This window comes from Podarcis muralis, chromosome 9 (assembly GCF_964188315.1).
Source record: "Podarcis muralis chromosome 9, rPodMur119.hap1.1, whole genome shotgun sequence".
Classification (NCBI taxonomy): domain Eukaryota; kingdom Metazoa; phylum Chordata; class Lepidosauria; order Squamata; family Lacertidae; genus Podarcis; species Podarcis muralis.
The window spans coordinates 58636163-58662903 of record NC_135663.1 but is presented as its reverse complement, the minus strand read 5'-3'; the positions used below and the strand labels follow the sequence as shown (position 1 = coordinate 58662903).

At 43.0% G+C, this 26741-nt stretch overlaps 1 protein-coding gene across 1 annotated transcript in view; it reads left to right on the top strand.

Annotated features, from left to right (window-relative positions):
- The first annotated feature begins 285 nt into the window (after window positions 1-285).
- The window catches only part of KCTD8 (potassium channel tetramerization domain containing 8), a 42816-nt gene continuing 16360 nt past the window's right edge, over window positions 286-26741 (top strand). Inside the window, exon 1 of the mRNA XM_028744733.2 lies at window positions 286-2018. Coding sequence (XP_028600566.2) covers window positions 1112-2018 — 907 coding nt within the window. The 5' untranslated portion in view covers window positions 286-1111. The remainder of the gene's footprint in view (window positions 2019-26741) is intronic.

Here is a 26741-nt window from a genome sequence, read left to right as displayed (position 1 = left end):
CTCTCCAATATCCTCTCACTCATAAACCGAGAGTTGGGGAGCCTAAACAAGACCCCAAAGCCACCTCTCTCCCCTTCCCAGCGCCCCGCTCCTTCATCCCAGCAACGAACCGCGCCTGCCCAGTCCTCCCGCCACTCCGCGCTTCCCGAGAAACACGACAGCTGTTCCGTTCGCAACGTCCCGGCAGCTTCTTTCGCGTGTCTTTTTTGCAGGCTGGGCTTGACGTCAGCGCGCTTTTCTCGAGTTGCCGTCGCGGCGGGTTGGGAGTTGGTGAGGCAGAGAGCGAGAGAGCGAGCGGACGACGCTGTTGCCTCACCAGAAGCTGCTTCCCGCGCTGCGCTCTCTCCCCCCCCCCCCCGCCCCGCGCTGCTGCTCGGTCCGGAAGGCGCCGCTGGTGGCACGCCGCTGCGCCAGAACCCGCGGAGTGGTGCATTTAGCTGACGGCAGAGGAGCGGGAGGAGTCCTCCTCCTCCTGCTCCTCCTCAGAGGGAGCCGAGGCGCCGGCAAGAGGGGAGAGCGGGGCGCGGGATGTCCAGGAGCGAGGCGCTCCCTCCTGAGGAGAAGATTCTCCTCAAGAGAAGATTCGAGCCCTCTAAGTGGGAAGTGGGGGGATAAAGGGGTCTTCTTCCTCCTCCACCACTCCTTCAGCGCTGAACGAAACGGGACTTGTCTTGTGGGGAGCCAACGAAGGAACCCGCTTCTCTCAGAAAAAGCCGCTTCTCCAAGAAAGGCGTCCCGCGGCAGGCGGCAAAACACCCTGTGAGGAGCAAAAAGGCGGGATAAGCGGACGAGCGCTCGAGAAGCCCCTTTCGTGAGAGGGAATCGCCCGAGGCGCATAGAGAGAGTTGGGGGGAGGCGCGCGCGCGCGCAATCGGGGTTGTGCCACCGAGTGGCCTCTTGGCCAACTGAGGAGAAAGCAGCCCGGCCGCTCGGGCGCGGGAAGGGGGAGACGAGCGCGCACGTGGCCACGGAGGAAGGCGAGTGGGTTGGGCGAGCCCGCCCGCCTTCCGCGGCTGCTGCGCGCGCGGCGTCCGGAGGCACTCGCGGAGCGGCGGGCGCCGCCGTCCCTTCCCGCTCTGCGCGCGGCTCGCTGAGGTAAAGCGCCTCAGCCATGGCCCTCAAGGACGGCGGAGGGGTGAGCGGCGGCGGCGGCGGCGGCGCCACCATCCTGCCCATCAGCGACATGGTGTCGTCGTGCTCCTCTCCGTCGGCGCCGGGGTCGGTGGGCGCCTTCCCTGAGGTGGTGGAGCTGAACGTGGGCGGGCAGGTGTACGTGACCAAGCACGCGACGCTGCTGAGCGTGCCGGACAGCACCTTGGCGCGCATGTTCTCGCCGCGGCGGAGCGCCCCGCGGGAGCTGCCCCGGGACAGCCGCGCGCGCTTCTTCATCGACCGCGACGGCTTCCTCTTCAGGTACGTGCTGGATTACCTGCGCGACAAGCAGCTGGCGCTGCCCGAGCACTTCCCGGAGAAGGAGCGGCTGCTCCGCGAAGCCGAGTACTTCCAGCTGGCCGAGCTGGTCAAGCTGCTGTCGCCCAAGGTGGCCAAGCAGAGCTCGCTCAACGACGAGGGCTGCCAGAGCGACCTGGAGGAGGCCAACTCGCCCGGCAGCGGCGGCGAGCTCCTGGTGGCGCAGCACCAGCAGCAGCAGCGCAGCGCCGGGGAGAAGCGCGCCGGCTTCATCACCGTGGGCTACCGCGGCTCCTACACCACGGTGCGCGAGAACCAGGCCGACGCCAAGTTCCGCCGCGTGGCGCGCATCATGGTGTGCGGCCGCATCGCCCTGGCCAAGGAGATCTTCGGCGAGACGCTCAACGAGAGCCGAGACCCGGACCGCCCGCCCGAGAAGTACACGTCGCGCTTCTACCTGAAGTTCACCTACCTGGAGCAGGCCTTCGACCGCCTCTCCGAAGCCGGCTTCCACATGGTGGCTTGCAACTCCACCGGCACCGCCGCCTTAATCAACCAGTACCGAGAGGACAAGATCTGGAGCAGCTACACCGAGTACATCTTCTACAGTAAGTCCCCGATGCTCTTCCTTCCCCGGTGGGGAGAAGCTGGAGGTGGAGGCTTAACGCTTAATAATAAAATTATTATTATTATTACTATTACTATTATTATTATTATTATTATTATTATTATTATTATTATTATGACTTGCCTGGAGAGCTCAGTTGGTTAGAGCATGGTGCTGATCCCGCCAAGGTTGCAGTTTTGATCCCCTTATGGGGCAGCTGTGTTTTCCTGCATTGCAGGGGGTCGGACTAGATGATGCTTAGAGCCCCTTCCGACTCTACAATTGTTGTTGTTCAGTCGTGTCCGACTCTTCGTGACCCCATGGACCAGAGCATGCCAGGCACTCCTGTCTTCCACTGCCTCCCGCAGTTTGGTCAAACTCATGCTGGTAGCTTCGAGAACACTGTCCAACCATCTCGTCCTCTGTCGTCCCCTTCTCCTTGTGCCCTCCATCTTTCCCAACATCAGGGTCTTTTCCAGGGAGTCTTCTCTTCTCATGAGGTGGCCAAAGCATTGGAGCCTCAGCTTCACGATCTGTCCTTCCAGTGAGCACTCAGGGCTGATTTCCTTAAGAATGGATAGGTTTGATCTTCTTGCAGTCCATGGGACTCTCAAGAGTCTCCTCCAGCACCATAATTCAAAAGCATCAATTCTTTGGCAATCAGCCTTCTTTATGGTCCAGCTCTCACTTCCATATATCACTACTGGGAAAACCATAGCTTTAACACTCTACAATTATATGACTCTGTTTATACCTTGCCCATCTGGCTGGGTTTCCCCAGCCACTCCAGGGTTCACAAAAGTGATTTATAAACTTTTTTTGGAAGGCTCCACAGTGAGAGATGGAGCTAAATCGGCGTCTAAACATGTGCAGAGTGTATTTTAGTCTCCCTCCTAAAGGACAAGGGGCAAGGATGGAAGAACAGAGGGAACCTGGCAGCTTTCCATGCAGTCCTGCATTCTCCTTCGAAGAGTTTCCAACCAGATGCTGCTGGGAACCCCCAAAGCCCTGTGTATCTAGTCAGGCTCGATCCCTGACAGTGCTGGCTTTAGTTGCTGGGATATGGAGGTTAGGGTGTTGCTAGGTAATTGAAAATATTTCCTTTATTTCATCACTTTAAAGATGTAGTTGGTCCCCTTTAGAATTCTGCATTAATTTGCCCAGTGCTGCGGGCACTCATGTGTAGAAATGTCTCATTGCAAAGAATCTCGTCTTGTAAAGCCCACTTAGGCTCATACATACTGCAAAGGAAGAGAAATTTCCATGTGGAAAGTAGCTAAATAAGTTACAACTTATCCATTAACTACCACTGCACCAAGTATACAACAAATCTTTATCCCTATACGTAGTATTTAAATGTGTGTGGCAGGAAAAAGAAGAGCCCCTAAGCCCTCAGTTTCTAATGTGTAATCTATTTCGACTTGAAACAGAACATAGTCCTGGAAACCCAGCCAGATGAGTGGGGTATAAATCCTAAAATTATTATTATTATTATTATTATTATTATTATTATTATTATTATTATTAACACTTTTTGAACAAATTCATTGAGATTTGCATGCCATTTATACATTGGGCACCTGTGCAGTGAAATACCAGTAGGAGGGCAAATTTGACTTTTTCAGGATGGGAAGGCTCTTCCCAGATAAGTTTAAGAACTCCTGACATTGTCTCATCCCAAGGCAGATGCACAAATTCATGTTCATCACCCACCTGCTCGCTATTCTTGGTAACTCAAAACCAAATATGTGAACTGTTTTCCTGGGAAAGTATTGCTTAACTTGAAACTGGGTGATACAAAAAAGTTCCATATGTGGTGATGTATACCACCACTTTGTACTTGAGTGTGTGAATATGCCTGTGTGAAGTGGAACTCAACCCGTATTTTTAGTCCTCCAATAAGTTGTCTTGACCTGATGCAAGTTGTTATCGATCATTTTACTTTGAACCAGTAACTTAAATCAAGAGGATCAAGTTGAAACTTACTGTGGTGGCACCAAGTCACTAATGGCTTATTAATATTATGGTTGTTGCAATTGTCAGTCTTTGGAAATGGGTGAATGGGTTCTTATATTTAAGGTTTTAATATTTTTCCATGCAAAAAGTTTGGAGCTCCCCTTTCCTGCCTATCGAAACTATTTGAAGCCCCCCAAAACCACAGCCTTTCTCCTTTTTTAAAGAAAGGTTTAGAGAGTGATGCTGTTTGACTTTGAAGGTTTCACAGAGTTTGTTGAAGGAAGCTTTGCACAAGATTAAAGCAGGCCATGCTAGAAGTAAGGAAGGGTTTTTAATATTTCATCACTACATTTCCTTCCATTCTCATTAACTACAAAGTAAACAGACTCCATCTGGACACATTTCAGTGGAGGACAGAACAGCAAGAAGAGTCTCAGTTTTCCAAAGGCTACTGAAAAGATAAACCTCAAAAAGAAAAAAAAGCAAGAAGCTTCTCAGTAGGAAAAATTCTTTAAATAACTCTCTCTTAGGTTTGGTGTGCATAAGTGTACTGTACAAACTTCAAGACATTTGGAAATGAAAAAAATAAACTGTAGCTGCATACTGCTAGACGGCATCCTTAAATCTCACAAAGTACATGTTGTGTTGAACGATAAGTAGGAAGTGATTTGAACTAAAGAAAAGCATAACTGGATTCCATACGCGAACGTCTGTTTGGCAGATTTTTCCTTCCCAAGTCTCAGTAAGCTTTAGGTCTTTTTAAAAATGTTTGAAAGGGTTTGAGTTAAGTCCTGTATATGAGAGACAGAGTGCAGTGAGTGTAATTTTTCCTATTCACTTGCTTTTGTGGAGTTGCCTGTCTGTTTATGCTTTAGCAAAGGAGGGAACTACGGATAGAGGAAATTGGAGCACTCTAGTGCAGTGGCTTTGTGACTAGGAAATGACTGCAATTTAGCACTTTTAAACAAATCAAACAAAATATAATGGGAAGTCATTTATGGATTTTCACTGATTGGCATATTAAGCAGCAGCTGAGGACAACTCATGCACCCATTAGGCTTTTTGAAATTGCTGCCAGCTTCCTACCTGTGACCATGTGCAGGAGAAAACATCTTGCAGGTCATTACACATCTGCCCCTTTTTTGCAGTGATATTGAAAAGGCTCCTCACATTCCATGTGGTGGCAGCTGCTGGGTGCAGTGATTTGAGGAGACCACCTTGAGCTTGGTGGTCATGCGAATCGACTTTGAGGGCCAAACTAGACACAAAGTTAATTGTATGAATGTAGTTAACATGCACTTAAAAATATTAGTATGTAAACAGCAGTCACAGAGAACTTGAGGTAGCATTGCAACCACAGGGAGTGGACAGGGAGAGTTTAACTCTTTCACGGTTCCCACAAAATACCCCCAGCTGCTACTTGTACTGGAAGGTAAAGGGACCCCTGACCATTAGGTCCAGTCGTGGCCGACTCTGGGGTTGCGGCGCTCATCTAGCTTTATTGGCCGAGAGAGCCAGCGTACAGCTTCCGGGGTCATGTGGCCAGCATGACTAAGCCGCTTCTGGCGAACCAGAGCAGCGCACGGAAACGCCGTTTACCTTCCCGCCGGAGCGGTACCTATTTATCTACTTGCACTTTGACGTGCTTTCGAACTGCTAGGTTGGCAGGAGCTGGGACCGAGCAATGGGAGCTCACCCTGTTGTGGGGATTCGAACCGCCGACCTACTGATTGGCAAGTCCTAGGCTCTGTGGTTTAACCCACAGCGCCACCCTGTCCCTGTACTGGAAGAGAAGCCTCAATTTTTGCCACTCCAGCACTAAGCATACCACTTACAGTCATGCAGCTCACAGCTCATTCTATTCTGCGCCCCTTCACCCTTCTTTTCTTGTCAGTGCCCTCCCTACCCCAGCCCACTTTTATCTTTCTAGTCTGTGCCCCTCCTTGTGGTTCATTTTGACCTTTAACCCCATTTCTTCCACTTTGGTGTCCCCGGTCAAATCCTGGGCTGCTTTCTGCCCTCCACCTATCTGGTTCCATCTCCTTGATGTCCAAAGGGTTCCCTGCAAATATGGACTACAAACATTAAACGAGCAGACTCTCCCTGGTACATCCAGTTATTATCAGTTTGGTTTGTGTCTCATGAAAACAGCTCCAGAGAGGTAGGCCAATGGAAGATGGTGGCATGATGGTGCTATTTGGTTTTGCCACTTGTTCCCAAAATCTGCATGCTTACAAATAAGTCTCCAAATCTATTATTCCAGCTTTTCTTATAGGTGTAAAAATAACTATCAGAATAATGTTTGTGTTGCAGAGTCCTGTTGAACACTGAGTGTGCAATTACTAAGTTTTTTCTCCACTTTGACTTCTGCTCTAACAGACTATCTAGACTTAATTACTCTCTTCCTTGCTACCTCCTGTATCAGGAACAGTATTTACAAGGACTCCTACCTGCCATATTAAGCTACTTGTAAATCCTGGCAAGACAGAGACTCTGTGTGTGATTGGTTCTTGCATCTGAGAACTTGGCCAACAGCCTGCCCTGGAGGGAATTGTACTCACTATGAAGGAGTAGGCAGGCAGCCTGGGTTTGCTCCTGGATCCAGCTTTGTAACGGAGGCCCAAGAGATTTCAGTGAGGCTGGTTTACTAGCTTCAGTTGGTACCACAGCTGTAATCATTCCTGAATCAGGAAAGGTTAACCACAGTAATTCAGACATTGGTAACTTGAAGACTGGATTACTGAAGTGCAGTCTGTTGTTGTTGTTGTTGTTGTTGTTGTTGTTGTTGTTGTTTTATTTATACCCCGCCCATCTGGCTGGGTTTCTCCAGCCACTCTGGGCGGCTTCCAACAGATTATTAAAATACAATAACCTATTAAGCATTAAAAGCTTCCCTAAACAGAACTGCCTTCAGATGTCTTCTATGAGTCTGGTAGTTGTTTTCCTCTTTGACATCTGGTGGGAGGGCGTTCCACAGGGCCAGTGCCACTACCAAGAAGGCCCTCTGCCTGGTTCCCTGTAACTTGGCTTCTCGCAGTGATGGAACCACCAGAAGGCCCTCGGCACTGTACCTCAGTGTCCGGGCAGAACGATGCGGGTGGAGACGCTCCTTCAGAATGTTCTACTGATTTTATCTGTGTTTTGTTGATAATTTATTTCCCCCCCCCCCCCAGTATTTTTATTCATTTTCAAATTTGTGGCTACTGTTCTATTTATTAAAATGGTTCAGTTTTATTTTGTATAGCACTTTGAGTTGAGGGAGGTGGTGCTCTGTAAGTCTTTCTAAATAAATACATGTATCTTCATGTCGATGGGGAAAGCCCTGCTGGGTAGCTCACTGATATCAGAGGCTCTTTTGGTGGGAACATTGGACATAGCCATCTTTGTTGTGGTGCCCTGGGTTTGGGTTACCCTCCTCAACAGATTGGTCTTATGCTTCTGCTTATGGCATTCTGTTCTGCGCTGGAGACTTAAAAAAATAAAAATCCAACGGGGTTTTGGATATGTGGCTTTGTTGACCCTAATACAGTGGTACCTCAGGTTAAATACTTAATTCATTCTGGAGGTCCGTTCTTAACCTGAAACTGTTCTTAACCTGAAGCACCACTTTAGCTAAAGGGGCCTCCTGCTGCCGCCGTGCCGCTGGAGCCCGATTTCTGTTCTTATCCTGAAGCAAAGTTCTTAACCTGAAGCACTGTTTCTGGGTTAGCAGAGTCTGTAACCTGAAGCGTATGTAACCTGAAGCATATGTAACCCGAGGTACCACTGTATTATGTTGTGTACCCAGAGTCCTTCTGCTGTAATATTTGTATCTCTTTGCTTTTTGTTTCTTTGATTATTTTTGTACTTTGGGGTTGTCTTAGACTTGTGAACCACCTTGAGTGTCTCATATTGAGGCAGAAGTTTGGGGTAGAAATGGTTTTAATAAATAAAATTCTCCCAGCAACTATAGTGCCTTTGGTTATACCACTCTGTGTTTCATGGGCAGTTGTTTTAAACTCAGCCTCTGTCTATGACTAGCAACCTTTTGGATGCTATGCTGGAGTCTGCAGGGGACGGGACACATATCTAACACTGAGGCACCTTACTGAACCAGACTTGCTTAGTTTCAGTTGCAGGCCTGCATTATGTGCAGTGAAACCATTATCTGGGTTACATGCTCTGCATTAATGTGTCAGTTAAGGACATAAGAAGAGCTTGCTGCCAATGTCCCATCTAATTCAGCACCCCATTCTCACAGTTGTTGACACAGCTCTTCAGCTAATGTGTTTACAAGGTCAGGGTTTCTTTTTTTAATGGTGAGAGGGGTGGTCAAATTCAGTTTGCTTCTCCACAAAATATTGTTTGCACATGGCTGTTAATGTCCTTCTTCATTTGAAAAACCCAGTGGATCTTAAGGGATTTCACATTTAACACGTGAAAGATTCTGGGGCTATCTGTTCTGTGCTACTGTGCTAAGCTTAGGTTTATTCTTGCAATAAATGCATTAAAAATATAACTTTTTTAAAAAAAATCTGTCCAAATAATGTTGCTTAGTTTTCCATCTGGAGTTACAATTCTCTGCTCCCTCTGCATTGGTGGTTGCGGAAATTGTCACAGCCAAGCAAAAGTATTTTATCGTCAGCCCTTTTGGGACATGAGCTCATCATATTCTTTTCTTAATATATACCTATAAAACATATGACACCTGTCCCAAAACTGTTGGAGGGCAGACTGTAAACGTAAATGCATCACTGGAAGAGATGAAATATTTTCTTTCTGAATCTGTTGACTTTATAATACCGCTGACTATCCTGAAGAAGTGAAGCACATTGATAGCACATTGATTATTGGATGTAACTTAAAGTTTGTTTAAAAATTAAAAGGGAAAGTGCCAGGACAGACTTTTCATAAGTCTACCTTTATCAAACAGTAGCATCAAAACTGTTCTATAATCACAAAGTTTGTTGGGTTTTTTTAATAACCTGATATTAAGGGGCAAACCCTCTGAAGGTGGCCAGCAAAAATATAATCAAACAACCATATAAAAAAAAAAGTTCAAGTTACCTGCAAACAAGTTGTAAAACAAGTTACTTGTGCATGGCTTAGAGACAACTGCATTTAAGCAGTATATAAATGATCGAAATAAATAATAAATAAAACAGCAGCAATTAAAACATGAAAGCCAGCATAAAGCCATAAGTCAAATGCCAAATCAAATAAAAGAGTGTTTACAATCCAATTAAAAGTCATTAGTGAGAGTGCCATAAGAACTCCCTCTCCAGGTAACTATGAGGCCACTACTGAAAAGTCCTTGTCCATGGTACCTGCCAACCTGATAGCACTTAGCATTGGGGACAGGACCTCTGAGTTCATCTCCAGGCCTGTGCTAGAGGCAATCCTTCTGGACCCCAACTATTTAAGGCCATTAAGAACTAAACTAGCAGTTGAAAGTGAGCCCAGAAGCAAACACAGAACCATTGCAACTGGTACATAAGTATCACATAGTTCAAACTTTCATCTGCCACAAGCATCTTAGCTGCTGCAATCTGTACCAGTGGAAGTTTTCAAATTCACTTTCATGGTCTAAAGTATTATAGGAATCTAGCATGGATGTAACCAGGGTGTGTATGACTGAAGCTAATAGTTAATCGTAAAAAGTTCTGAAGATACATATCTGAACTTTGCTCTATCCTCTGCATCTTACTACTTAGGAGAGTTGCTTTCTTACAGTATGTTTTGTGAAAAAAGTATTCAGCTGTTTGGACTGCTCTTGCATTCATTCTAGAATAGGAGCCTTCAACTTGTTCAGACCAGGAACCTTCCCTAAGACAAAATATGCAGCATAGGCACTATTTTGTACCATACTTGCCTCAGGGCTCAGCCACACTTCCACTTGTCTCATGCTTAGAAAGCATGGGTGTGAGTGGTTTTATGCTGGACCCACACTTTCTAGGCATGAAAAACCAAAACCCGATTGATGTTTGTTCTGATAGAGCTTGTGAGGCAAGCAAAGTCTAGGTGAGCCCTCAGTTCCTCTGCTCTCTTCTTCTGTTCTTTCCAACGCTCTCCTCTCTCTGTATTCTTTCATTCTCTTTCTTTTATGGCAACTCACCCTGGGAGGTGGGGAAGCGAATGTGAAACTCCCCTAGGTTGCATCATGTCCATGTTGTATTCCTGATCCACTTATTTAAAACCAGTGTTCTAGACATTCATGGACATTCTTCAGGCTTGCAGGATCTACTTTTTTTTACTAGAAGCCAGGTGCAGAACAGTGTTGAAGGAGGCAGAGCCAGATGCAAAATGGCACCTCAACTCATGAGCCATGTATTGAACCATGTGTTCCTCCAAATCAGGGATTCTAACTGCCCAAATTGGGTGGGCCAGTTTTGCAGCTTATTTACCTAGGGGCTGCCTCTGTTGTGTGCAATTTGAATACAAATTGCCTTTCTGAGGGGATAGGCACTTCGGTTAGGGAGTTATGGTGAATGAAAATAGTTTTGAGTCTCCTTGGAAACTAGAGTTGTTAGACACAAACTACAGATCATTGCCCCTTTCCATTTATATTGTGAGCTTTGGGGAAACGCAACATTTTGAATAGGCAACTTGCTCAAGACTGCCTGGCACTTCTGGAAGTCTGAAGCGGCCCTGAGGCTTCAGGAGCAGCCTAATTTTGTTTGGGGTGCCTCAGTGCACACCTGCTTAGCACCTTGGAAGACCCCCAAAATCTCTCTGAAGTGGCTTGATTCAGCTCAGGGGTTTGTATGAGCACAATGCACATTCTAATGCATACACTTACAGCCCTCACCTAAGGTGACTATAGACAAGTAAAGATGGGGAGGTTGGTTTGTTGATTAAATGTGTGCCAAAATGGAGGCAATAAAGTTTGCCTTGTACTATTCTGTGGTTTTTGTTGGTTGGTCCACTCTTAATTACTGATTCACTCTGTTGCTACAGAGTAAAGCATTAGTTCTACCTAACTCTTCATACAATAGTGCAGCATTTTGTCAAAGTTTCTAGTTTTGTTTTACGGTTCATATTTTGACTGTCAAAAGTCAAGTCATATCAATAACATATAGGTTACCAGTTATCAATATAGTGGTACCTCGGGTTAAGAACTTAATTCGTTCTGGAGGTCCGTTCTTAACCTGAAACTGTTCTTAACCTGAGGTACCACTTTAGCTAATGGGGTCTAAACCACTGAGCCTAGGGCTTGCCGATCAGAAGGTCGGCGGTTCAAATCCCCGTGATGGGGTGAGCTCCCGTTGCTCGGTCCCTGCTCCTGCCAACCTAGCAGTTTGAAAGCCCGTCAAAGTGCAAGTAGATAAATAGGTACCGCTCCAGCGGGAAGGTTTCTGTGTGCTGCTCTGGTTCACCAGAAGCAGCTTAGTCATGCTGGCCACATGACCCGGAAGCTGTATGCCGGCTCCCTTGGCCAGTAAAGCAAGATGAGTGCCGCAACCCCAGAGTCGTCCGCGACTGGACCTAACGGTCAGGGGTCCCTTTACCTTTTAACAATATGTCACTATAACAGCACAAAGTCTCATTTCTTGGCTCCAAGCCACAGAAGAATATGGGGCTTCTCTCATCACCCTCTGCCAGAGGGCAATAACTCATTTGACATGTCAAGGGTGGTGTTGATCCCATTACTATTCCACTGTTAATACAGTACTGGATACCTTCAGACAGCAAAACATTGCCATGGGTTTATCACTTCTGGTTTTACACACAGGAGGAAGTAACGCTGAATACTATAACTGTTGTCACTACAATTCAGAAGTGGAAACAAAGTAAAATCTTAGTGCATCTTTTCAAAATTATCTGCAGGGCAAAATATCATGCACATTTCTAGTGCTGGATAAAAAAAAGTATTTCAAATACCTAGGTGTCACTGTTCCCCCTTTTGAGTTCTGAAAATTACTGTGATTAGGTTTCTTGGAAATACACAGCTTTTTCTGGCAATTACAGCTTTTTCACTTAATATGTCCCATGTAGCAATCTTGAAGAGTGCGTGACAGAAGCCTAGTAGATGGAAGCAAGCAGCAAATATTAAATTCTACCAGCTCAAATTCTCAAAATAACATCAAGTAATTTAACTTTTTTTAAAAAAGTGCTGGAAACTAGTTTTGTTTTCAAATAATGCTAGTGGGGCTAGGCAGAGCTTATCCAAAAACATTTTGTTGTTGCTTTCAGAATGACAAAATAAAATGGTTAAATGTTACAAAGAGTTTTACATAATTTTCAGGGTAGATATTTCATTGTGGCACAGCTCTCTTTGAATTAATGAAGGGGTCAAATGCGAGCCCATGGCTGAATACCTGAATTACTCTCCTGAGACACATCCATTTGCCTTATTCTCCACTCGGCAGTGGTTAGGGTTTGAGTTGTGCCCCAAGACAAATGCTTCTATTGACTATGAGATAGAAAATATGTAAAAAAATAATAATGTAGCAGTATTTACATCAAAGAAAGTAATATGACCATGATTTCCATCCTTTTAAAGCCCCCTTCATTTCAAATGCTAATTGATCTTCTAATGATCTTAAATGACATTTAAAACTTAGATTTTGCCTGATGTGGATCTTGAAAATACATTAACTACCAGCTTATTTTGGTATGGATATGAGTTAGATAATCATTTATGTGGAGACTGTACTCCTTCCATCATTTAAAATACATGGTTGGATGTGATTATCATTATTGCTTTTTTTGGGAACATACATTCTGCCCATGCTCAGAAGCAGTCTTGTTTTAATATTTCGCATGTTTAGAACGTGAGGTGCCTCTTACTTAGATGGCAACGTATTTGGATTATTTTCATTAGAGCTAAAATGCAAATCAATTAATAAAACTTTCAGTTTAACATGTTGTGTTAAAAGCTGTTCATGTTCTGTCAAGCTCCAAAATGCTGCAAAATTACAGCTGTTAAAGATTACACCTTTAACAGACATGCTATTTAGGCAATATAGATATGATATGGTTTGGTACCCTATCCTATGGTTAGTTGCGGCTTCACCAGTACCTTGGAAGGTGGCTGGCTGTCAGGGACAGAGTGGTGGACCTAACCCTTCAACCTTGCCTCTCCTACACTGCCAAGTTTCACATCAAACATTTTCTAGGTATAAACTATAGAACCTTCTTCTCTCCCCCCCCCCCCCCGGAGTTTCTCATAATAATGGCAGAATGCAGTTCTGCTTACTATTCTTAACACAGGACCACAAGTGTGGCCCTATAATATTTAGTTTTTCACATGCACACTGGGCATTTTAGACTTGAAGGATGAAAGAATGCCTCGCATCCAGCAAAAGAGGTCTGATTGTGTGAACTAACTCCTTGCTTCCTCAAGAAAAGATGAACACACTAAACAAGGCAGAGCGTGCAGCCCCAATTTTGTGTGGTTGTCTGCTCTTCGTTGACACTTTGTTGACATAATTCATGAGGGAGACTCTTCCTGAGTGAAAATAGTGCTAGTATTACCCTTCCTGGTGCTGCTCAATTTTTTTTTTAAAAAAATGTCAGCACCAGTTTTTCTCTCCCATCTTCTCCCTGCTATCTGAGTCTCCTACCTTATAGACCAAGTGGGCAGCAAAGAAGAGGAGAGATCTTTAATTCCCTCTCACAATAGCTCCGCCTATTGGCGGCTGATACCTGGCAGTGTAGAGTAAACACAGGATGGAATTATCTGTAGCTTGTGCTATATTTGTTCTACACTTGCTCTCCCATTTCATTTAGGCAATAGGGGCAAGCTGCACTTGCTCATAGCTGTCAACTTTTCCCTTTTCTTGCGAGGAATCCTATTCGGAATAAGGGAATTTCCCTTAAAAAAAGGGAAAAGTTGACAGCTATGCACTTGCTTGCTGCTGCGAAGTTGGAGTATATCGCAAGTGTCACAACAATTATGTAGTTCAGAATGGTGTTTGGGCAGCCGTGCCAACTTCAGGTACAAAGCTTGTCTGGAACTATACAAAGTGCAACCATCAACACATGAAATCTGGTGCCTTTTATGTGTGTAAAAATTTCAGTTCCAAGTACACTTATTAGGGAGTAAGCCAGCCAGACTTCTGTGACTTACTTCCTTGTAATTACCATCTAATTGCCCTGCATATATTTGAATTAATATACATATCTGGCAACATTCTCTTAGTAAAATGTTTTACTACCTATTCTGTTCCTAGCCTGCAAACTTTCACGGCAAAAAAATATATCTCTGGACCTAAATCTTATTTTTAAAAATTGTACTATGCTTAACAGAACAAAACCTACTTGCACTACTGCTAAAAAAAAGTAACCTAGAAGACCAGGAGAGGGATTTTAGCATCATAGTAATGAGCTCTTTAGAATGTTCTGAATAGATGGGATGCACTTATTGATACTGCTCTATAAAGATGTCTGAATTTATGCTGTGATGCTTCCTTTAGTGGAAAAGCTACAGGGCTTATATCATCATTGTAAAAGAGGTCTTTGCTCAACAAGAAACAGATGCTGCAGAGTAAACATCATGCATAGTAATAAGGTTTCATTGCTGGAAATTCAGTAACTGATACTACTCTTACCTTCTGGCACCTTAAAGATTCCCCCCCCCCCCTTTGATCACTTCATGGGGAATCTGTTGATAAAAAGCTGCAGTGACTCAATTGAGGAAATGCTAAAGATATTTGAAATGTATGAACTATATTGTTACTTGGATCAGACTGCATGTCCAATTCCCGCCCCCGCCCCCCACACGACAAAGGCTTCACTTGTTTAATATTAGCATGTGAGTCCAGAAGAATTTTGCAAACTTTGCAGCGCTTGGCTGTTCCCAATCAGTGGCAAAAAAGACTGAAGGAAATAGCAACATGGCTGGAACACACTATTTTTTTCATGAGTTACCAGTCTAGTTTCTTGGATTGAGAACTTTGAGCAGTTCCTTGTTGGCTGTTGTGAAGCTCTGAATAGTATGAATCTTAATGAAGGCAGCCTATGATGCATGCAGCTGGTTTGTGCCTGGGGACTAATTCTTGACAATACGGCAGAATAATCTGCCCTAATCAGTCTTTTGCCATGAAGCCGCTAGGTAGCCTTACACAAGCAACTCACTCTCAGTTGCTCCCTCCTGATAACATTGCAGAATAGTGCTGAGAGACATTTTTTTTAGCTCCACAGCATTCCCACCTCACCACCCTTTCCAGGATAAGGTTAGGGAGCTTGAACAGAGGTCGTTCCTCCACTGTCTCCCTCTGCCCTGATTTTCACCATATCATTCCATGGATAAACTGGGCTGAAACTCAGGGGGAGAGCATATACTTTGTATGCAAGAATCCCAGATAAATTCCCTGGCAGCTCCCTAGGTATCAGAAACTGGCTAGATGAGAAGTGGTGGAAACCGTAGGGCTGAGAGCCTTGCCCCCTGGGGAAAGCAGAGGTAGAGGATTTGGATTCTCAGTCCTGATGGTGGTCAAATGGACACACCCGGGAGGAGGGGAAGAGCTGGGAAGTACTGGAGATTGGGAGCTTGGAGGATGAGGAAAAGGAGGAAACAGGTGCCCCAGCAGAGAGCAAAGACAGGAATCAGCAGCTTCACCACAGAGCCACCCTGACAGTTTTTCTGCTGACAGCATGCAAGCCTCCCCCCCCAACCCCCCCCCAAGGCGTCTGATTCCTATCACAGAGCAGAGAGCAAGGCAGAAACAGAGAGGGTCCACTGGGGCTCCCTGCCAGTGGTGTCCAAACTTTTTTCAAAGAGGGCCAGATTTGATGAAGTGAAGGGCCATGAGGACCAACCAAAGGGCCGACCAAAGTTGTTGACCTTTTTAGCATTTCACCCCAAAGTTGTTGAGCTTCTTTTAGGCCCCCCCCCCCCCCGAAATGGGCTTTGGACATGCCTGCACAGAGGGAGGGACCTGACACATAGGGAATGGGGTGAAGTGGGTGGTACAAGTAGCCCAAGCAACTGCAAAGGCCAAAGTGGGAGCATATCTCCGAGGTCTCTGTATGTTCTCTGTTCTGCTTCCTTACTAAAGAAACTTACGTAACTGCAAGTTAGCTGGTGTTTCCCTGACTTTCTCTGATCTGCGAATGAGATGTTCTCTTTTTCAGCTCCCTGACACCAGGTAGGGTTGGGAAATACTCCTGCATGAAACTGCAGAGAGTGAGTAGGTAGACCATGGTTTGACTTTTTGTAAGGTGCCTTCCTGTGTTTCTATGCTTTCAATATCCCCCAGGTCAGTGTTCCCTCGCTAGCAAGACCAGTGGTCAAGGATGATGGGAATTGTAGTCCAAAAACAGCTGGAGGCCCAAGGTTGGGGAACACTGCCCTAAGTTATATAGGCATGTAGTTCCATGCCAGGCCATTTGTGGCTTTTCCTTTTTTAAAACAAACAAACAAACAAACAAAATTTAAAGTTATCCATTTCTGCATACTTAGGGAGTTCCCCAAGTATGTAAAACTGTAAACCATCCCTTGTTTTTGGATATCCCACTTGGCCCATCTGAGTTTGGTATTGGAGGGAATGACAGTTACCTTTTTGGATTGGATGACAATACAAAATAAAAACGCTAATTTTTCTTCTTTCATCTCATTTTTTAAAAAGGGGATTTTCTGAAAATCAGTTAAACAAGATCCAAACTTGTACATGTAGTTCACTTAGCCGTTCTGTTTCTTTTTTGAGACTGGAGAAGCTATTATACTGTTGTACCTTGGAAATCAAACAGAATCCGTTCTGGAAGTCTGTTTGACTTTGAAAACCAAATCTCAGCTTCTGATTGGCTGCAGGAAGCTCCTGCAGCCAGTCAGAAGCCACGGAAGCCCCATCGGATGTTCGGGTTCCAAAAGAACGTTCGTAAACTGGAACAATCACTTCCGGGTTTGTGGTGTTTGGGAGCCAAAACGTCCGAGTTCCAGGGCGTTTGACAACCAAGGTACGACTGTAGTAGCTATGGTAGACAACATAACTATAGAGTGGTTTTGGGGTGTCATGTTCAGCGCAAATAGGATTAGAAATTTACAAAATCTTCCAGGGTTATAAAGAACTCACAAGTGTATTGAAATATGTACTCTTTTGGACATCGTTTAATAATTAACAACAATTTTCAATTATTTAATTAATTTAAGGATTGTTATTCCACTCTTGGGAAAAGAAATTGCTATAGCAATTTACATAAAACAGGAAAAGCAATAATACAATCGTGGCATACAGATAGCATATTTTTAAACAAAAATGGCAGTGGCAAAACAGCATAAGAAACTTCAGAGATAATGAACAAGGAAATCCTGGTTTCCACATTCCTGTTCCACTCAGCAGTGCTTTACTCTCCTATTTGGCGATTTGTTGTTACCCGAATCCTAGCTTATCAAGTTTTGTTGTCAAAGAAAAAGTAGCTATGGATCTTTCCATAGCAAGCCAAGAGACAAACGTGGTAAAACTCTTGTCAGGACTGTGCCGTTTAAGCCCTTTGATTGTACAGCACCCTGTATTTGATTGATTAACCCATGTAAAAAACCCAGTGCACCTAGAAAGCTAAGCCATCAGGAAGAGAGCTAAGTTCTAGTGCCTTTACAATGCAGAGTGCACATAGTTTACAGAAGTGGTTGAGTTGCCATACAGTTACTTTCTGGCTCAGATTTTTCTTTAGTCGTCCTTTTTCCTGCGTAGTTTTACAGAGTGGTTTTGATCTACACTAGATGGCAGTACACCGGTAGGATGGTTTGGTAATCTGGAATGGTTTAATAACCAGCTTTCTCAAGGTTAAGGGAGAAATCATCTCATTTACTGTTTTCCTTTGCATACAAAGAACTGAAGAACTGCAGTTTGGTCTTGACTATAATGAAAGCACGTAAATCAGAAGTACACTGCAAATGATCTTTCTCTCTCATGCTTGTGAGAACTAGTCACATTCCTTCCAGAGAGACTCAATTCAGACTCGATTACTGTACTCTCTTCTCTTTTTGCCAAATACAAATTCACGGGCATTTGAGTCATGCATTTCTGACGTTTTGCCTTCTCAGCTTCCCTTGTGCATCAAACCAAGGGTCTGTTTAGTCTGGTATCCTCCTCTCTGACCTATAGCTAGCTCATCGCTGGGTCACAAGCCTCAGACTGACCACATTGCTGGAAAAAAGCCTGGTCCCATGAAGATTGCGATTCCTCCTTCTTTTCTTTCTCAGAAGCCCAGACGACATTCAGCTTGTACAATTTGCTCATTTCTTAATAAGCAAATAATAAAGCAAATAGCAATAGTTGTTTCATGCTTTGGTGCTATTGTATCTAAACCAGCTTATCTTTACTGGAAAGATTTAGAAGAACATTGTGTGTTTTACTTTAAGAAACAGAAATGTCTTAAATGCTCTCTGCTCTCAAAGTTTTATTATTCATTAGATGCAGTTCTGAACCTCAAAAGCTACTTATCATAGGTTGCATAGAAGTTGAAATTACAGCTGACTCAAATATTACAGCCACCAAAGAAAGTCCAATAGAAATACGTGGTGTGTGTGTGTGTGAGAGAGAGAGCGAGAAGGGGGAGGGAAAAATATATCCAAGTTTCTCACAAAGTGGAGAATCATATGGAGAACTTCTGCATCAGTGGCTGCAAATGGTGGTGCTGAAACCCTCCACGTGATCATCCGCGTCCATGTAATGAATAACCTAAAAGCAAAAGATTTATAGAACTTTCCATATGGCTGTTCTAATGTTTGATCCAAGGCTTAGAACTTCTTGAAAGTAGGGTCACCAGTAATCTATTTTACTGAGGAAGAACCAGTAATCTATTTTACTGAGGAAGAGCAAACTGAATGGCCTTCCTTAAATAAGACCACATTTTAAAATACTATCTACCGGTTTGCATTATTTTCTTTGATCCTTAAGAGTACAGTGGTATCTCGGGTTAAGAACTTAATTCGTTCCGGTTTCTTAACCTGAAACTGTTCTTAACCTGAGGTACCGCTTTAGCTAATGGGGCCGCCGCCACACGATTTCTGTTCTCATCCTGAAGCAAAGTTCTTAACCCGAGGTACTATTTCTAGGTTAGCGGAGTCTGTAACCTGAAACATCTGTAACCACAAGCGTCTGTAACCCGAGGTACCACTGTAAATATGTTTTTACCCATTGAGCTACAGGGCTAAATTAGACATTTTTAAAATGAGAAATTGGCTGGGAAAAGTTGAAGTTACACACAAGCTGATTTTCACTGCATGAGAACAAATATACATATGTTAGGCAGGATTGTAGACTTCTCAGGCTGCTTTTCAGTTAAACAACAACACTGTTGAGGAACTTGGTCTCACATTTAATTTGGCCCCTGGATAACCTTACCATCTGTGTTGGCAAAGTATCTTACATAATTCTGGGATGAATCCCATGGTGCCTTGGCAATTAGTGGCCAGGTTTCTCAGATGGCACTTTTAATCTAGTGTCTGCCATAAACTGAAAAATATCCCCAATTGCTTGGACCTGGCACACACCAAGTGCCATCAGTTTATACTTGAAGGGTTTCTCAATTTCTGCTCATAAATAAATGCCTACTGTTTATACATTGTGCTTCTTCTAATCTTGTAATTTGTGCACCTTTTAAACTCCTAATGGATTTTAAATTACAGTGGTACCTCGGGTTACAGATGTTTCAGGTTACAGACTCTGCTAAGCCAGAAATAGTACCTCGGGTTAAGAACTTTGCTTCAGGATGAGAACAGAAATCACGTGGCAGCGTCACGGCAGCAGCGGGAGGCCCCATTAGTGGTGCTTCAGGTTAAGAACAGTTTCAGGTTAAGAACGCACCTCCGGAACGAATTAAGTTCTTAACCCGAGGTACCACTGTATACTGTTACATGCCACCCCAATCTCTGAGTGGTGTGAGATTCCAGGGGTTCCAGACACTATCTCAGGCTTCGTGTTTCCTTCAGGAATGAGGCACAGTGGAGACTGTGGTGTCTTTATGATATATGGTTTATTTGCACATATATACAACCTTAGCCTGCAATAGTGGGGTTCTCAGCATTAACACACCAAGTGCGTCTTCCATAGCCACAGCCTCAAACAGAAATTGTCAATGTCCTCCTTACAGTATGGTTAACAAAGCTCAGTACTTTTCTCCAAATATGATTTTATCAGCACAGAATAGAGCAGAATTATTATTTCAAAGTTACTAGGTAGTTTCTTTTTTTTATCCTTTAATTGATTATGCTCTACATTTGCCCTTCTGTTACTTGCAATCAGCATTGTCCATTTATAAAGAATAGTGAATTTCCAAGCTAAATCAAGCAACAATTTCAATACCTGCTGCGAGTTTTCAGAACACTGGACCCCAGCTGTGCTTATTAATATTGCATTGTTTATTAGGAAAGTAACTTGGTGATTTCTCTCTCTCTCAAGCTAAAGGCCAAGGTTGTACCCCACTGAGATTGTAATGGTGTATTTCCTTCTACAAAAGTATTGGTCTAATTATTTTTAACTGTATGAAGGAAACCCATTTGACTGCATGTAGTACAGTTGAGGTCTTCTCCTTCTTCAAGCTATAAGATGTCAAATACTTTTATTAGAGAAACAGTCATGAATTTTAATAGGAGAAAGAAGAGAAATAATGAGTTAAAAATACAGGTTTATATGCGTAGATCAATATTTTTATGATTAACTATTGTATACCTTTTCCTTTTAAGTGTGCATTGCATATAGGCATTTAAATTTAATCTGCAGTGTCACTTGGGAGCAGGAATTGGGCAATCATAATGAGTAGTCAGGACCAGAACTGCTGAATCACAGGAGCATAGGAAGGTGCTTTTCATCAGGTGAGGCCATTGGCCCATTTAGGTCAGTACTCTTGATACGGGGCAGCAGTGGCCTTTCAGGTTTCATGCAGGTATCTGTCCTAGCTCTGCCTGCAAACGCCAGGGGTTGAACCCTGGATCTTTTGCTTGTGGAGTATGTGCTTTGCCACTGAGCTACAAGTCTTTGTCTCAGAGTTTGAGGGGTGTGTTTCTTGTTATTCTAAGTCAGTCTTGCAACTGGGTGTTTGGCTTGGGCAAGTAGCAAGTTAAATGAGATTTAGGTAGAGGAGTAGAAAACTGCTCCTGATTTAGGTAGAGGAGTAGAAAACTGCTCCTGTCCAATAAGGCCAGGCAATCTCTCGTTCAGGCTCACATATTCTTTCACTACTACTTACTTGGTACTTGCAATGTAACCTGGGAATAAGCCCCATGTAATTTAATGGGACTTACTTTTGGGCCAACCTGTATAGAGTTGCATCTAACTATTCATTTTGAATATAAAAATGTATGCCCCCATTTCAGCATGTACTTCATTTTTCTTCACAAAAAATACTCACAGAATGCTAATTCTTAACACATACTGTTCTCTTACATTGGATAAGTAAAACTTTTCAAAACTCTCACTTGAAAACCCTGATGCTTTAGTTTGATTACATATTCCCTTAGTTGCAGATATTCAGATCGTGAAAGATTAATGTTATCTGGCAATATTTTTAGATCTAAAGTTATACAAAATGTTCATGGCTTAACAATACTTTATAAGTATGAGAAAGCACTGGTTTGCATGACTAAAGTGCTCCTATATATTATTTAAATAAAATTCTGGATCACCTTTTACAAACCCTCTAGGTAATTTACTCAGATTTATTATTTCCTTATATCTATCCCATATTTCTAGCAATGATTTCATAAAATTTGGGGCCTTATAATTCTTCTTTCTGCCTTTATTTAGTCATAAAATGTCTTGTAACTTTGGAAGTACAATGTTCTAACTTTTTGTAACACCCAGTTTTAAGCGATTCATCAACCCACTCCAGGGTAAACAATTGATGTGTTAATATACCGGTAATCTAAAACAAGGAAAATTCAAGTTGCATTTTTTCCAGTAACTCCGCGTGGTAATATTATTTTCTAATTTGATACTGTTTTGCCTGCCCACAAAAAACTGGCAAATAATGCTGCTCCCCATTTTAAAAATGATACAATTCTTCTGATTTAATAGCTAAACTTTCAAATAAAAAAATAGAATAGGAAGAACTACATTTACGTAGCTGACATCCTTCCTGAAAGGATTTATTATGAAAATAATTAAACATTGTTCCTTCTATGGTAGAAGTATAACCAAAGTTGTATAGATAATTGCAATTGCAAAGAAGAATCAAGTAGCCTGGTTCAGATGATCATCAAAAGCCATCATTTGGGTGATAATGAGCCACCTGCAGTGAGCCTTCTTGCATTCTTGCTTTTCTGCACATGAAGAGAAGGGTGAAAGTTGCATTTCTCACTTTTGACTGTATCACAGTTGGATCAAACTTTGGATTGGTACACTGGCTTGTTTGCTCATTGGGGTTACAATATGCAACAGTTACACAAATTTGTAATTAATGGGAACCTGTTTTCGTTAAAACTGAAAGAGAAAGCTACAACTTTCCTTCTATCAAGAGCAAACAGTGAGAGTGTAAATATTTATTTAAAAAATTTATACGCTGGACCATGCCCACCTTTTAATTTATATATATATGGTAAAAAATATTTTGTTGAGAAAACTTTTCATCTTTCCACATTCCTGAACTTGTTTGAAAGCTCAGCTTTTTAAAAAGCAGCTGTTAGCTTTCATTTGTATCCAGAATTAGGACAGCAGCCTGTGTTAGTAACAAAAAGTCTCTTTTACCACTATCTTGGAAATTTTGCTTGCCTGGGGTCTTTTGGAGCAAAGTGAATTTAAATTATTACTGTAAAGTAATTCTGTAGAAAATGGATAAGGCAGTGTATTTCAGAATGCCATGCAGAATAACTCCACTTTGCAGTGCACAAGAAGAAGCATGAGCTTTTTGATTTCACACATTTTTACAAGATGCCTTCCTCAGCTAAGTATTAATGGGTGCTATAAAATGATACTGGCACAAAAGTTGAAAGTCCTGAGCAGTTGTCCTGAATTGATGTTGCTCCTTGTATAATAAATTCTATACGTTAAGGAGATGACTACATTCAGGAAGCAGAAGCAAACTTTTTTTTTTTTTTGGCTTGGAGAAATTATGTTGGAAAAGCAATAAGGAAGTAAGACCAATAAAATATTCCTTGCCAATTGGCAGTACAATACAGATGAGCAGTTGATTACATGTACATATTGGTAAATTGCCATCTGAAACTTTGCCATCTGAATCCAAGTTCTTGAGTTTTGGTTGTAGCAGGACAGGATGAGAGTTATGTTTCTCAAAGTGATTAGAATGCAAAATTTGGACTTGGACTCTGGAGGGTTTGGAACAGTTCCTTTATTTCTCTCACCCTGCAGGGTTATGTGGGGGTGGGGGAAGAAATGAATCAGATCAGATACACTCCAGATACTCCTTAGAGAAAGGGTGTAATGCATATTCTACATAATAAGTAAAATGATAAAATTACTTCAGCCTATATGCTATATAAAGTTTTCTACTTCTGGTGGAATAGAGTTGGACTATGTGGTTTTAAGCAGTGACCATAGGTAACACTCCATCCATAGATACAGACTGGACCTTTCTGGAAACAAGCAATTCAGCAGCTGAGGGGAATTGAGATTTCTGCTGTCATTGTTAGAGCTTAGCAATAGATTTTTTTATTGATTGATTGATTGATTGATTTGCATACCACCCTCTTGCAAAACTTCAGGGCAATGTACATAAAACATTTAGAGGCAATTAAAAAAAAATCATTGAAATGACTGGATACTCGAGAAACATTTTAAACAACTGCATAGGCCTGTTCATAAAAAAAAAAGTCTTCTGAACGTCAAAAGCGAGAGTGCCTTCCAAATTTCTGCTGGAAATGCTCCACAACTTGGGAGCAGCAGCACTAAATGCCAAACTTCTGGCTGAGGTCAGTTGGGCCTTGGTTACACGGGGGCAACTAACAACATTCTTCTATATGATATAAGTTGGGATATTAAAGCTCAGGTGGTCCTTAAGATATCCTGGACCCAAAATGTTCAGGGCTTTGTATATCAGCTCTTCTGAAAGCCATAGCATAGGTGCCAGGGAGTCAAAGATCACTCTTCCAATGCTGTTCTCTGGACCTGACCATGCAGGCAGGATGGAGTACAATGCCTCCATTACCATCCCACACAGTTAACTTTGAAGGATACCATGCTCTGTGGTGTCAAAAGCCACTGAGTAGTAGAAGCAGCGTCACATTCCCCATGTTGTCTCTTGATATAGGTCATCCATCAGGGCGACTAAAGCTATTTCAGTCCCAAAACCAGGCCCAAACCCAGACTGAAGTGGATCCAGATAATTAGTGCCACCCAGGAACACTCAAACCAGGGTATTTTTTATTATTAATGCTTGCAAAACATTGAATGCTTTTTATGTGGTTGGAAATCACTCTGAATGTGATGTGTGGCACAGAAATGCAACTGTAAATGCCTTAATTTCATAAAAGCAACACTTCGCTGTAGAAGCTCCCTAAACTCAAGCCAGACTTTCTGGATCCAGTTTTCAGCACAAAATAGCCTCACACACTTGACAATTTGCTACACCTAAAACATAGAAATAATACTATTTCTAAAAAATGCGGGCTAAAACTGTATTTACATGAAAAAGAAACCACTGAGGCAGTGTGAGGAATCCCGCAACTGAAATAAAAGACAGAATAGAAGAAGTGAGGATAAAATAGGAAATAAACTGTTGTGAATCAATTATTTATAGCTTTCTTTCTTGCAGCTAAAAACCTTCTGGTTGAAAAACACTGACAGTTTGAGGTAGCTGATAAGAAAGCAAAGGTAGAGAAATATTAATATCCAACAGCTTTATGTATTGGATTCAGAACAATAATGTTTATATTCAGCGTTTTATAATTGGTGACAGAAAAGAATGTGTAAGACTTCTATACAGTGCATATTTCAGCTGTAGTCACTGCCCAGAATTGGGTTTTTTTTTAAAATTAAAATTAAAATTGAGAGTATTCATGTACTAATAAGTGTATAAAAATAATTTCCCCATTGGGAAATTTGCGTCTGTTGGTGGGCTAGTTAGTTATTCATTTCCGTGCCTCCCATGTGTCGCGAGAGTGTGCCAGAAATTTTAAAAGCAACACTAAGGATGCTCTGCCAGTTCCAGGCTGGTGTATAGCTCATTGGGGGTTTCAGGTTGTTGTAGCATGAGTCAAAACTATGGACATTGCTTGGAATTGTGGAAGACAGTGAATCAGGGAGCCATTAACAGCTCTCTGACAGCTTCCCCTAGACACACGTCAAGCTTCCGCTTTAAATCCTTCTGACAGGTGTGCGTGCAGGAGCCAGGCCCTGTGAACAATAGGACTTTGCAGGACTGGGGCCTTCCTGAGTTTGTTCTGAAGAGGCAAGGTGCGGCCTCACAGGTGAGGCCGATTGGTAGCTCACAGCACCTGGTGGCTAGAGCTGGGAAGGGATATAAGGTCAGCACTTTCCCTTCGTCTTCCTGCCTTGCTGGGTTTGGCTTCTTGCTTCCTGATCCTTGAACCTCGGCTTCTTGACTCCCTGCTTCTTGATCCTCGGACCCCTGACTTCGTGGCTTCTTGCTTCCTGATCTCCGGACCCTTGGCTTCTTGACTCCCGGCTCTCTGACCCTCGGACTCTTGGCTTCCTGACTCCTGGCTTCTGGACCCCCGTTCCTGCTCCCACCCTGCCATCTTGCCCCCAGTCCTGACGTCCTCTGCCGTGACTTCGATTGCCCATGAACCGGACCATGACACCTTCTCACTTGTTCAAGTCAGCTTGCCCACAAGACTAATATGTGCAAGAGCTACATGATGATAACTTAGACACTAACATACTTTAGTAAATTTTGTGCGATTACATGGCATCGTATACCAGATTCACTCACATGGCAGCAGGATAGCCTCGAAAGTTGTTAGCCATGAGACAGTGGCCAATGACCAGTTTGTTTTTGCCAGACCAAGGCACCCTGAAGTTCTGTTCTCTTACCTAGTGTCCCTGAGTTTGTTCTAGAGCTGATATATTGAGCTGGAAGGAATCTGAGCTAGAGGGCTATCTTAGCTGGAGCCCAAAGAAAGGCTGTGTTGAAACTTGAAGCATAGCAAGTAGGTAGACATCTCTGTGGATCAGACAAGGGCAGAAAGCCAACCTTGTATGAGTTATAGTAGTCCTGGCTATTCCAGAGGCATCATCATGCCTACCAAGTGAAGCAAGCAATGTTGCATACACATCTACCTTTCTATGCCTAAAGTGGATTCACTAGACCAGGGGCCACCTGTTGACACATTTGCAACTTGGTGAAACTGTTGTGCGCATGTAACCATGCACACAACCATGCACGCATGCACAGCACACCCACCTCGCCCCCTGCCTTGTCCAGCAATTAGTTCAGAGAGGAATGACATGAATCGCCCACATTCTTTAGTTTGGAGCTCTATGGATAGAGCAATGTAAAAATGAAACCACCTGAGATATAGACATCTAACAGAACCGGAAATTTCTGATAAAATTCATCTGTTCTATATATTTTAATATACACTCTGCATATTTTCCCCATAGGAACTTGTGCATAAGCAACAGCACAAGAATGTGTCTTACCCACCCACAAACATAACACCTTAAAGAATAAAAACGAAGCATTAGTAATTTCAGTATGAAAAAATCATACTTCTCACCATTTTCTTTTCGGATAATAATATATTTATTTCTGGTGTAAGTATTTGAAAATTTAACCTTGGATGTCAGTGGCAAACCTTCCAGTTGCCTCATCAGGTGTTACGTGTACCTAAAATTTCTCCGTTTCAGCAGTATTATATAAACAATTTATGATGATCTTGTTATTCATTCCTATGCAGGTGCAGAATGTGAATTTTCAGTTCTAAAGC